Genomic DNA, 11,674 nt, shown 5'->3' with positions numbered 1-11,674 from the left:
CCGTCCGTCGCGGTTTCCTGGCTGCGCGCGGCGGCGGCGGCGGCGAAGATGGCGGAGGGGCTGGAGCGCGTCCGGGTCTCGGCGGCCGAGCTGCGGGGGATCCTGGCTGCCCTGGCCCCGCAGGCGGGCGCCCGAGGTGAGCCGCGCCGCCCCGCCCCGCTCCGGCTGGGCCGGGCCTGCGAGCCCCCGCCCCCGGCGCCCTCCGGGGAGCCCCGGGGGGCCGGGGGGGGGGTGTGGAGCCCAGGGGCAGGGGGCGGGGAGCCCCGGGGGCAGGGGCGGGGAGCCCCGGGGGCAGGGGGGGTGTGGAGCCCCGGGGGCCGGGGGGGGTGTGGAGCCCAGGGGCAGGGGGCGGGGAGCCCCGGTGCAGGGGGCGGGGAGCCCCGGGGCGCCGGGGGGGGGTGTGGAGCCCCGGGGCAGGGGGCAGGGGCCCCGGGGCAGGGGGCGTGGAGCCCCGGGGGCCGGGGGGGGGTGTGGAGCCCCGGGGCAGGGGCCGGGGAGCCCCGGGGCAGGGGAGCCCCGGAGCAGGGGAGGGGAGCCCCGGGGGCAGGCGAGCTCCGGGTGTGGCAGGGGAGCTCCGGGGCAGGGGGGGTGTGGAGCCCTGGGGCAGGGGGGGGGGCGGGGAGCTCCGGGGCAGGGGGAGTGTGGAGCTCAGGCCTCCTCTCCGCCCCCCTTACCTCCCCCCCCCCCCCCCGTGTCTATGTTCTCCCTCTTACCTCCTGCCTCTCCCCAGCTGCCACTTCCCTCCCCCTCCCTCCCTCCCTCCTGCCCCCCTCCAATTTCCACCCCCTCCTGCCCCCCAGGTCCTACTTCATCTCTTTCCCCTCCCCACCGGATCCTTTCTCTTCTCTCCCTCCTACTCTCTCCTCGGCCTCCCTCCTGCCTTCCCTCCACGTCCTCCTTCCCTTCCCACCTCATACCTCTTCTCCCCCCAACTCCTTCCTGTCCCCTTTTCAGTTTCTACCTCCTTTCCTACCCCCCCCCCCCCATCTCTCCCCTTGGCCTATCTGTTTTCCTTCTCCTCCTGCACAGGTCCAGCCTCTTCTTCTCCTGTCCTACCTCCTCTTCCTACCCTTCAGATCCTATCTCTTCTTCCCTCCCTCTTTTTCTCCCTTAACTTTTCTTTTCACTTTCAGACCTTTCTCCTCCTTCTTTCAGGTCCTACCTCTCCTGCAGCTTCTGTCTCTTCTCCTTCCATTTTGCCCATTCTCTCCTCCACCCCACCCTCAAGCCTACCTCTTCTCGTTTTCCCTAACACACCTTCTTTCCCCTACAATTTCTCTTCCTCTCCACCACCTAGATCCTACCTCTTCTCCTCCTACTTTCTTTTTTCCCTCTACCCCAGGCCCTACTTTCTCTTTTTCATCTACTCCCACCCACTCTGGTCCCATATTCTTAACATCTTTTCTGCTGAAAGAAAAAAAAAATCAGTGAAATTAGAGAGGCAAAGCAACCTGTGACTGCCTTCTCACTTCTTTAGTTTTTTCACAGACAGCAAATGGATTCTTAGAAGGGCTTGTCTCCAGGAGCATTTTCCCTGGATGATGGGGAAGACTGAATCAGCCTACCTTGTTTGTAGGCATCAGGGTTGATCACTTGGGTAACTGGGAACCCAGGAGCAGCACTTCCTCAGGACTGGGAGCCACACAGGAGATGGTCCATGGGCATTTTCAGTTGAAATCAGTTGAACTATCATTAAGTGTATGTTAGGTACAGGCCAGCTTCTTTTTAGACCCAAGGACTATTCCTGCTTCCCAAGAGCTGGTTATGTTTTATTAGGAACTAGAATATACATAAACAGAGGAGTCAAAAAGGAGAGAAAGAGAACTGGCAGTCAGGTCCAGGGGGCAATGACACCTGGAAGGAAGCTGGGGAGCCCTGACAAGGGGCAGGCCAAGAAGTTGAAGACTGGAAGTATGTCTGTTTAGAATGGAAAGTGCCAGGAGGGGTGTAGTAGTAGTAGTAGTAGTAGTAGTAGTAGTAGTAGTAGTAGTAGTAGTAGTAGTAGTAGTAGTAGTAGTATGGAGTGAGTCTGGAGAGATAGACTGGAACCAGGTTGTGTGGGACTTTAACTTATCTGAGGAGTTTCTCTCTTTTTCCCAGAGGTCCTTGAAAGTCACTGAAACTTCTTTTGGCAGTTTATTTTGACAGCTTTGTGGAGGGTGAAAGGAGAAGAGGAAGATCAGAAGCAGAGCAGTCAGACTTCTTTTGCAGTAGTCCAGGAGAGACAAGATGAGGGCATAAAACAGGGTAGCTCTGACCTGAGAGAAGGGATCAGGTAGAGGATAAGAGAAGCAGCATTATGGGAGGGAGAAGGAAGGGCTGAGAATACTTCTGAAGTTGTAACTATGACTGACTGAGTGGCGGTGTCCTAATGCTGCATTTGAGTTGACCATGGGACATCCAGGTCAAGTTTATCTAGTGTACTCACAGGGCAATCACTCACAAGGGGGTCAGAAGAAGCAATTCAGGGACACTCTTGAAGGTCTCTCTTAAGAACGTGATTGTACAGTGTGGAAGACACTGACACACAACCATCCAGCATGGTGAGCCCTCATCAGAGAGTGTGTTGGGGTCTTATGAGCAAGGCACAACTGAAGCAGTTCAAAGGAAATGTGAGATATGTAAGTTTAGAGTAAACACCCTAGGTGTTCACATGGACTGTTCATCCCCAACCTGTGGTAGAGCATCCGAACTCATGTTGGTCCGATCAGCCACAATAAATCACACTGTAATTTGTAGCATAGTGATGGCATTTTGGTGGTCTTCGATAACAAAGGACAAAAATCAAGCATCTAGTGGACTGTTGTTGATGTGGGATTTGAGCACATGGGAGACTTGAGACCTTGATATATAGATTGGGGTATTATCTACTTAGATGATACTTAAACCTAGGAAAACCTATGAAACCAGGAGGAGAGGGAAAATGGAAGAAGAAAAAGACCTAGGTCAGAGGCTTACTGATAAGGGGAGTGGTATGTGGACAATTATCTTGTGGGGGAATAATCAGACATGTGAAGACACAGGGTCAAAAGAGCCCAGGGAAGGGAAAAAAATTATGAAGGAGGGACTGGTCAGTGGTGCAGAGAGTTTATCGAGAGCATGTCTTGAGGAAGGATCTATGGTTTTAAGCAATAAAAAGCCATGGAGTGAAAAAAAAAGGCTGTGAAATGGATTTTGTGGCTCCTTGACTTGTCTCCATCCCTGCTTTGCAGTCTCTTTTTTTCATCCTTTTTGGGATGAACAAAGGGGGTTGTCTTTAAAATAGACTGAATGGGGGCAGCTAGTAGGTGACTTAGTGGATAGAGCAGTATCTCTGGAGTCAGGAAGGACTTGAGTTCAAATCTGGTCTTACTAGCTGTGTGACATTGGGCAAGTCATTTAACCCCATTTCCTTGCCACCCCTTCACCCCCCAAAATGGATTTAATGGTCTTCTGTATTTGTTTTAGCAGCCCTATTCTCTTATTCTTTTTATTCTAAAGTCTTTTTTCCACAGCAAAAAAAAAAATGCCTTTTTTTTCCTCTAGTTTTGTCATTGTTTGAAAGACTATTCCCTGATCATTAGTTTTATTAAAAATAGAAGCTCACTTTGGAAGTGACGGTTACTGTTTTAGAGTTGTTGGGTGAAGTGTTTACAGAACAACACTGGCTATTTCCATAGCACCTTTCTTCTGAGAACTGTATTAACACTCACACCTTCATGCCACATTTTCTTTAAATATGGTTAATCACTGCAGGTAGTAACATTCTCTTTTCGCAGAGAGGGGAGCAGAACTCCCAAAGCTAAGTGACTTTCCTATCATAGTGACAGGCGAGTAGGTGGAGCCTGAGCAATGATTACCAGAATCATGGCTCCCTTGAGTCTAAATTCATTCCCTTTTTTTGCATCTGCCAGTTGGGTGCTTGGAGAGCATGTCACAATCCTTCCAGCATCTTCCAGGGAAAGCTCCCTTGCAGAACCTTTTCCTTCTTACATTCCATCGTCGTGGCAGCAACTGGCCCCAGCATTCTAATGATGGGGGCCTGTACACTATTTCCTTGGAATGGCTTTGCTGGCTGCTGTCAGGGAGTTGGTGAGCATGAGTGGAGTTGAAGAATGTGAGAGGAACTGCTTCCTGTTTTCTCCAACAGGAGGTGTGTGTGCTTGGTACCCTCTGCTTTTTCCCTCAAGGAGGGGATTACTAAAGTGATACCATTGGTCTACAGGTTTAGACAGTGTGGGATCAGAAACTGGGTATCTAGAGGAAGCTGACTGGATTTTTGGATTGCTATGTGCATATCTCTTTTCTCTTTCAAAATATTTTTTAGTAAAAATCAGCCATCCCACAATTCTTTTAGTGTTTAACCACACCTAAGAGGCAAAGGGAGAATGATCTAAGATGACTCAAGAGGTTCTGAAGATAGAGAATATTGGTGAAGGGAATCATCAGATTGGTTGATTTGGACTCTTAAGAGAGTGCTGAATGAGAGTTCTGGTAATTCCAGAGTACATAATTTTCTTTTTTTCCTAGTTTTATATGTAGGTAGACCCAACTCAGATTCTTTTCCTTGCCAAATGCTGAGCTCATATGTAAACCCAAAATTTTAGTTCTTGTTTTGTTTCCATTTCAAAACACCTTCTGCTCCAGGGGCCTCTGGAGACCTTTCCTTCCCTGCTTGCCAATATGAACATTTGGGTGTGTAATCTTGCCCTGTTTTTCTGTTACATAATCATAGTAACTCTCTCTCTCTCTCCCTCTCTCTCTCCTCCCCCTTACCCTCCTCCCTATAGAAAACATGAAAGAAATGAAGGAGCCCAGGCAGCGTAAAGATAATAGGCGCCCAGATCTGGAAATCTATAAGCCTGGTCTTTCCCGACTGAGGAACAAAACCAAAATCAAGGAGCCTTCAGGGACTGAGGAATTCAGGGATGAAACTGCCAATGACAGAGATACCTCTGCTCTTGAAAATGGAACCCAAGCCATTCAAGATCTCTGCAAGGGGGTGGACAGCCAACAGCAAAATGGCCCTGCAGACACAGAAAGGAAAGAACCCTTCCAGGGACTGGGATCTTGTCCTAAACCCTCAGGACAAGATGATCGGTCTCTCAGAATTATTAAGAGAACAAAGAAACCTGATTTACAGATCTATCAACCAGGAAGACGCCTACAGAATATTGCAAAAGATCTGGCTGGCCGAGTGGAAGAGAATGAGGTCCTCAGTCAGGTAGAGCAGCTCAGAGTTGAGGACAATGAGCCTGAAAAGGACCCAGGGAAAGATGGTGTCAAGGCCAAGTCCTCTAGAGATGAGGCAGAGAAGAACCAGAAGACCCTCAGGGGAGAAAAGGGCAAAAAGACTGAAAAGGGGGAAGGGACAAGAAGAGTCCATGATGACACACTCCAGGGCAAGCCTGGCTCAGCTAAGCGTTACTCACGTTCAGACAAGCGGAGGAATCGCTATCGCACTTGTAGCACCAGCTCAGCTGGGAGCAACAATAGTGCCGAGGGGACTGGACTCACTGATGGGGGTGGTCGGCGTCGGCGCCAGGATCGGGCTAAAGAGAGGCCGCGTCTGAAGAAGCAGGTGTCTATGTCTTCCACGGACTCACTGGATGAAGACCGAACTGAGGAGCAAGAGCTCCTGGGAGCCCGCAGGAGTTCAGAGAGGAGGAAACCTTTGGACAGAAGCTGGTCTTGCCACGGGGAAGGTGAGCGGAGAAATGAAGGTAAGGAGAACCGAGGTGGCCTTCGGGTCACTTTTGATGCAGAGATTGTGAACAAGGATGTATCCATGGGGAGACTGACCAAGGAAGATGTGGATCGACTGAAAGCTGACAAGGGCTCTGGCAGTATGAGCAAGGCCCCAGAAAAGCAAGAGTCCAAAGCCCCAAACCAGGAACTTCGGGGTCGTGGTCGGGGCATTCTGATCTTACCTGCCCACACAGCTCTCTCAGTTACTACAACAGGATCTCCAGAATCTACACTTTTGGGATCGAAGCTTCTCTTTGGAGCTGGTGGTAAGGGATCTCGGAATCGGGGCCGGGGCGGCACTTCCCGGCGACTATGGGACCCAAACAATCCTGACCAGAAGCCTGCTCTGAAGAGCCAGACCCCTCAACTTCACTTCCTGGATACTGATGATGAAGTCAGCCCCACTTCTTGGGGGGACTCACGCCAAGCCCAGGCATCTTACTATAAGTTTCAAAACTCTGACAACCCTTATTATTATCCCCGGGCACCAGGCCCTGGACATCAGTATCCATACACAGGCTATGGCCCGATGCAGTATCCCCTGGGCCCTACAAATGGTGTGTATCCAGGAGCTTACTACCCTGGCTACCCTGCTCCATCTGGGCAATATGTCTGTGGTCCTCTTCCTGCCAACTCCTTGAGTCCAGAAGAGATGGAGCAGCAGGTGAGGGACCTGCAGCAGCAGGAGCTCCATCGGCTTCTTCGAGTGGCTGACAACCAGGAACTGCAGCTCAGTAACCTGCTCTCCAGGGATCGGATAAGCCCTGAGGGGTTGGAGAAGATGGCCCAGCTCAGGTATGTGGTATCAACTGGTAGGGAGGGGTGCAGATGGGCAGGAGCATACACCCTGGGGGGAGGTGAGAAAACAGCAGCAAATATGTGCAGTCCGAAAGAGAGAAATGTTCAAGTTTTCCCCACCTCCTGCCCCTCTTCAAGAAAATATGTACCTTTGAGTGAGTGTGGCTTCCTGAAATGGAGAAGGGAAGAAGATCTTGTATCAGCTGAAAATCCCTTGTTTGGGCAGCCTGTGTCCTGAGGTCACTGTGTGTGTGTGTGTGTGTGTGTGTGTGTGTAGAGGGGTCCGGATGAAGGTTGCTATTAGCAGAAAGGTATGGCGGCTTTTGATTTTACCTGAGGACACATTCCATTTTAGAGTGGAGCTGGTGCAGCTTTATGAGCGCTGCCTCCTCTTGGACATCGAGTTCTCCGATCACCAGAATGTGGACCAGATCCTATGGAAGAGTGCATTCTACCAGGTCATTGAGAAATTCAGGCAGCTGCTTAAGGATCCAAATGCTGAGAACCCAGAGCAGATTCGGAACAGGCTGCTGGAACTTCTGGATGAGGTGAGCCCCCTGCATAAGGTGGGGCACTCTCCCTGGGCTGGGAGGGGGCTGATTTCATACTGGTGAGGGTTGTTGTGGTTGACATCGAGTTTCCCTATGTATGTTGAGCCAGAAAGATGGCCTGGCTGGAGACCTCCTCATTTCCTTTTTCATGTTGATGAAGCTTATAATGGGGAGTAGTCTGGGTCTTCTATCTGACACTCTGGGAGTATTGGCAGAGTAGCAGAATTTTGCATCTTCTAGTCTTATTTTCTCTCTTTGATCTTCCATGGGGAGGGTGGAACTTATTTTCCCATTCTGTCACAACTTCTTCACATCTCTTCTCTCCTCAGGGCACTAGCTTCTTTGATAGTCTGCTTCAGAAACTGCAGGTTACATACCAGTTTAAACTAGAGGACTACATGGATGGTCTGGCTATTCGAAGCAAACCATTAAGGAAAATGGTAAGAATGCTTATAATTCTCATGTGGACTTGGACCGTTTCTATATTGCCTTAATTATTTCCCAGTATATTGTTGCATTGAGCCAGGGAGGCCTGGTATGCTGATAGGAGAGTGAAAGATTATAGCTGCTAAGAAAAGAGTCAAGAAACAGAATTTTTGGAGTTATATAGAAAGAGGTAGCATGGAACAGGGGTTAGAGAATTGGTCTCATAGTAGGGAAGACTTGGGTTTAAGTTCTGTTTTAGATGCATACTGACTTTTGTGATCTTGAGGAAGTTATGTAGCTTCTGGAGGGTATGGATGACAAAGTGAGAGAACCTGGGGCCAGGAAGAATCCGAAGTCATTTATCCTTTGTAAAATGGAGGTGATAATAGCACCCACCCTCAAGACTTGTGGTATTGGTGAAGATATTTGTAAAGTACTTAGGACAGTGACAGGTTCTCTTTTTAAGAAAAGCCTCTTAAGGGGCAGCTAAATGGCACAGTGGATAGAGCACCAGCCCTGGCGTCAAGAGGACCTGAGTTCAAATGCAGCCTCAGACACTTAATAATTGCCTAACTCTGTGACCTTGGGTGATTGCCTTAAATAAAAAAAAAAGAAAAACCTCTTTCCTTCCTTTCTCTCACTGCCCCCTCTCTGAGACTAGAAGTGGCAGAGGAGACAGAGGGGAGTTTACAGTGAAGGTCCTTGCACCTGGAAAATAACTGATTCAGCCCCATCCCATGGAAAAATGGAAAATATCAACAAAATTGACTTTTTTTTCTGAAAAAATTCTTTAGGGTTCTCCATCCATGGTCATTGAGCCCTGATTTCTTAGCATAAGGAGACAGATCTCATTTTCTTGCTTCTTCCTCTATCCTTTTTTTCCTTCAGTATCACATAAAATTGGATGTTGTTCCCATATAAATAAACTGGTCTTATTACTACACAGCATCCCTTGTTGAAAACTCTATTTTGCTGCTACTCTTATAATTCACATTTTCCTCATATGTTTGCTTACTGTTTACTTGAAGGTGAAGTATGCATTAATCAGTGCCCAGCGATGTATGATTTGTCAAGGAGACATTTCCAGGTATCGGGAACAAGCCAATGACACGACTAACTATGGGAAAGCACGAAGGTACTAGTTGTTTGTTTCCTCCTTATTCTTCAAGTTTAGGCCTACTATGAAAACTGGGCAGAAGCCTGCACTGTGCCCCACCCAACCAGTCCACAGACTAGTAGGAAGGCTCCAACCCCACTTCTTTGGTCTTCAGTGCTTTAGTGACAGCTCCTGGCTTGGTTGGTCGGGTGGGAGAAAACAGCCACAGAGTAGGAGATGGCCCATCTCGAGCTAACTTGGGATCTTGTTCCCTTTGCAATTTAGCTGGTACCTGAAGGCTCAGCACATTGCTCCCAAGAATGGTCGACCTTATAATCAGCTGGCGCTGTTGGCCGTGTATACGGTAAGCATAGCTGGGGAGGGAGACGAGGGATTCAGGCTCATCACAAGTGGTAAAGTTGGAAGTTGAGTATTACATCACTGGCCTTACATAGTAGCACTGCCAACATCCACTTTTCTTTGCCGCCTCTCTTTTTGTGCCTCCTTTTATGGCCATCTGGTCAGAGGGAACATCTGAAGGGTTAAGGATAATTATAAGTGAAGAAACTAGAAGAGTGATTTTTAATCAGCTCAAAAGCAGTAAGGACCCTGAAGTTCTCTGCCCAATCAAAAGCAGGTTGTAGTAATTTATTTTATTTTTTTTAATTTATTTTTTATTCTCATTTTGTACAGATGGTTTTTTTTACATTAATAAAATAATCTTGTTTACAAGTAAACAAAATAGCCCTCTTCCCCCATGAATATAGATAGACTTGCTTGGGTGAAAAAAGTAAAGGGGAGAGAAAAAATTAAAAAAAATAACAGTAATAATTGTAGGTATGGCCAGGTGGCTCAATGGACGAAGCACCAGCCCTGGAGCCATGAGCACCCGAGTCCATATCCAGCCTCGTAAACCCAACAATCACCCAGCCGTGTGACATGCAAGCTCCCCGATCCCCACTGCTCTGCAAAAACCAAAAGGAAGAAAAAAAGACCCAAAATAAAATAAAATAGTAATAATAGTAGGGGTGGCTGGGTGGCAGACAGAGCATTGGCCCTTGAGCCAGGAGCACCTGGGTCCAAATCCGTCTCCAGACACCCAAAGATCACCCTGCTATGTGGCCACAGGCAGGCCATCCAGCCCCACTTGCCCTGCACCCTCCCCCAAATAATAATAACAAAAAATGTGCTTGAGTCTTTGTTCCAACACCAACAACTCTGCCATGGGTGGATCTCATTCTTTATGATAAGTCCATCACAAAAGTTACTTCCATATTTTTCCACTGTTGCCATTGCTGATCGCAACTCCCTCCTTTCTTATTTCTCCACTACCATGTACTCTTATTTTCTCTCTCCTTTCACTCTGACTCTGCTGTAGGGTCATTGACTGGCTCAGCAAACAGATCCCTGGTCCTGGGGCCAAGAAGCCAGGTTGTAGTAATTTAGTAATTAGTATAGCTCACAAAAATGCACAACCACAGTCCAGTCTGAGTTCTGAATCTCTTCTCTACCTTTATCTGTCTTGATCTTTCCTCCTCTCCGCTTGCCCGAGGCTATAATTCTTTCTTGCCTATCTTCCTCCTTTTTTTTCCTTTTTCTTTGTGTGTGACATTTTTTTTTAGGTTTTTTTTTTGCAAGGCAAATGGGGTTAAGTCACTTGCCCAAGGCCACACAGCTAGGTAATTAAGTGTCTGAGACCGGATTTGAACCCGGGTACTCCTGATTCCAGGGCCGGTGCTTTATCCACTACGCCACCTAGCTGCCCCTTGTGTGTGACCTTTTGTAGCTCTTTCCGAAAGATATCCAGCATTCTGAAAGAAATATATCTTGCTTTCATGTAGCTCTAGCCTTCCCTAGAAAAACATTTTCTATCCTTAACTCACCTAAGTGGTTTGTTTCAACCAGTTGATTCCATATTTTTTTTACCTAATGTCATTCATTTTCTTTCCTAATCAGTCAAATATTTGTTGAGAATATATTATGTTACTATGTTTCTGACATAGGCATAAAAGGTACCGTGAGGGATACAAAGTAGCCCCGGGTGCAGCTCTCTCTCCTCCTGCCCCGCCCCCCATCTTTTTTTTTTTAATACTGTCTCACTTGAGGGGGAACTAGGTAGCACAATGGATAGAGCACCGGCCCTGGAGTCAGGAGTACCCGAGTTCAAATCTGGCCTCAAATACTTAATAATTACCTAGCTGTGTGACCTTGGGCAAGCCTCTTAACTCCATTGCCTTGCAAAAATCTAAAAAAAAAAATACTGTCTTATTTGATTTCATTGACTCCCCTGGTTTTAATTATGGATGATTCCAAGATCTCTGTATCTAGTCCTAAGTCTCTTTCCTGAGTTACAGTTTCAAATCACCATCTGCTTCCTGGACTTCTCACAAACTCAGCAATCCCCAAAACAGAATTCATTGTGTTTGAATAGTCTGTTTAATTGAGTGACTTTTGGGACAGAGATCCAGGTTGCTTTCCAGAATGGTTGTCATGTTGCAATCTGACCTACAGTACATTGTTGTGCCTTTTCCCTCAGAACCTGCCAGTGTTTATGATTTTTCTTTTTTGTCTTCTCTACCAGTCTGATGAGGGTAGAACTTCAGAGTTCCTTTCATTTGCTTTTTACTTGTTTTTTTTTTTTTTTTTTTAGTGATTTGAATTTTATCCTATGACTGATGGTAGCTTGGATCTCTGCTTATTGAGCAATAGCTCTTTCTATACATAAGGGTCAGTTATTTATGTATTATTTTCTTGCTTGTTTCCCTAATAATTTTAGCTACAGTTTTATTGGGTAAAAATGTTTCTTTTATGTAATGAAAACTGTCCCTTTTGTATTCTCTGATCCTCTCTGCCTCATTTGGCCATGCCAGGGTGGTTTTTTTTTTAAAAAATTAAGTCTGACCATGGCACCCCTCTACTCTCTGAGACTCTGTCCAGGCTCCTTAGACTTGATTCTCTCTGCCCTTGATCCTCCTCATCTCCACCCATCAACACTTGGTGCAAGTTTCCCTTTCCTAGGCCCCCTAGTAAATAATGCCTTGGCCTCTCATATGACTTAATTCTGTCTAGTGAATTC

At 47.5% G+C, this 11,674-nt stretch overlaps 1 protein-coding gene across 2 annotated transcripts in view; it reads left to right on the top strand.

Annotated features, from left to right (window-relative positions):
* The first annotated feature begins 25 nt into the window (after positions 1-25).
* The window catches only part of SMG6 (SMG6 nonsense mediated mRNA decay factor), a 176,871-nt gene continuing 165,222 nt past the window's right edge, over positions 26-11,674 (top strand). Inside the window, exons 1-6 of one of the 2 annotated variants that reach the window (XM_074189201.1) lie at positions 26-136; positions 4,770-6,522; positions 6,881-7,073; positions 7,406-7,516; positions 8,531-8,637; positions 8,884-8,962. In XM_074189201.1, the coding sequence (XP_074045302.1) occupies positions 49-136; positions 4,770-6,522; positions 6,881-7,073; positions 7,406-7,516; positions 8,531-8,637; positions 8,884-8,962 (2,331 nt within the window). In that variant the 5' untranslated portion in view covers positions 26-48. Of the gene's footprint in view, positions 137-3,603; positions 4,133-4,769; positions 6,523-6,880; positions 7,074-7,405; positions 7,517-8,530; positions 8,638-8,883; positions 8,963-11,674 lie in introns of those variants that run through there. The other variant, XM_074189200.1, reaches the window with a different exon arrangement.

This window comes from Macrotis lagotis, chromosome 5 (assembly GCF_037893015.1).
Source record: "Macrotis lagotis isolate mMagLag1 chromosome 5, bilby.v1.9.chrom.fasta, whole genome shotgun sequence".
NCBI classification, from domain to species: domain Eukaryota; kingdom Metazoa; phylum Chordata; class Mammalia; order Peramelemorphia; family Peramelidae; genus Macrotis; species Macrotis lagotis.
Note: the sequence above shows the minus strand (reverse complement) of the source record. Positions and strands in the feature narration are given on the sequence as shown.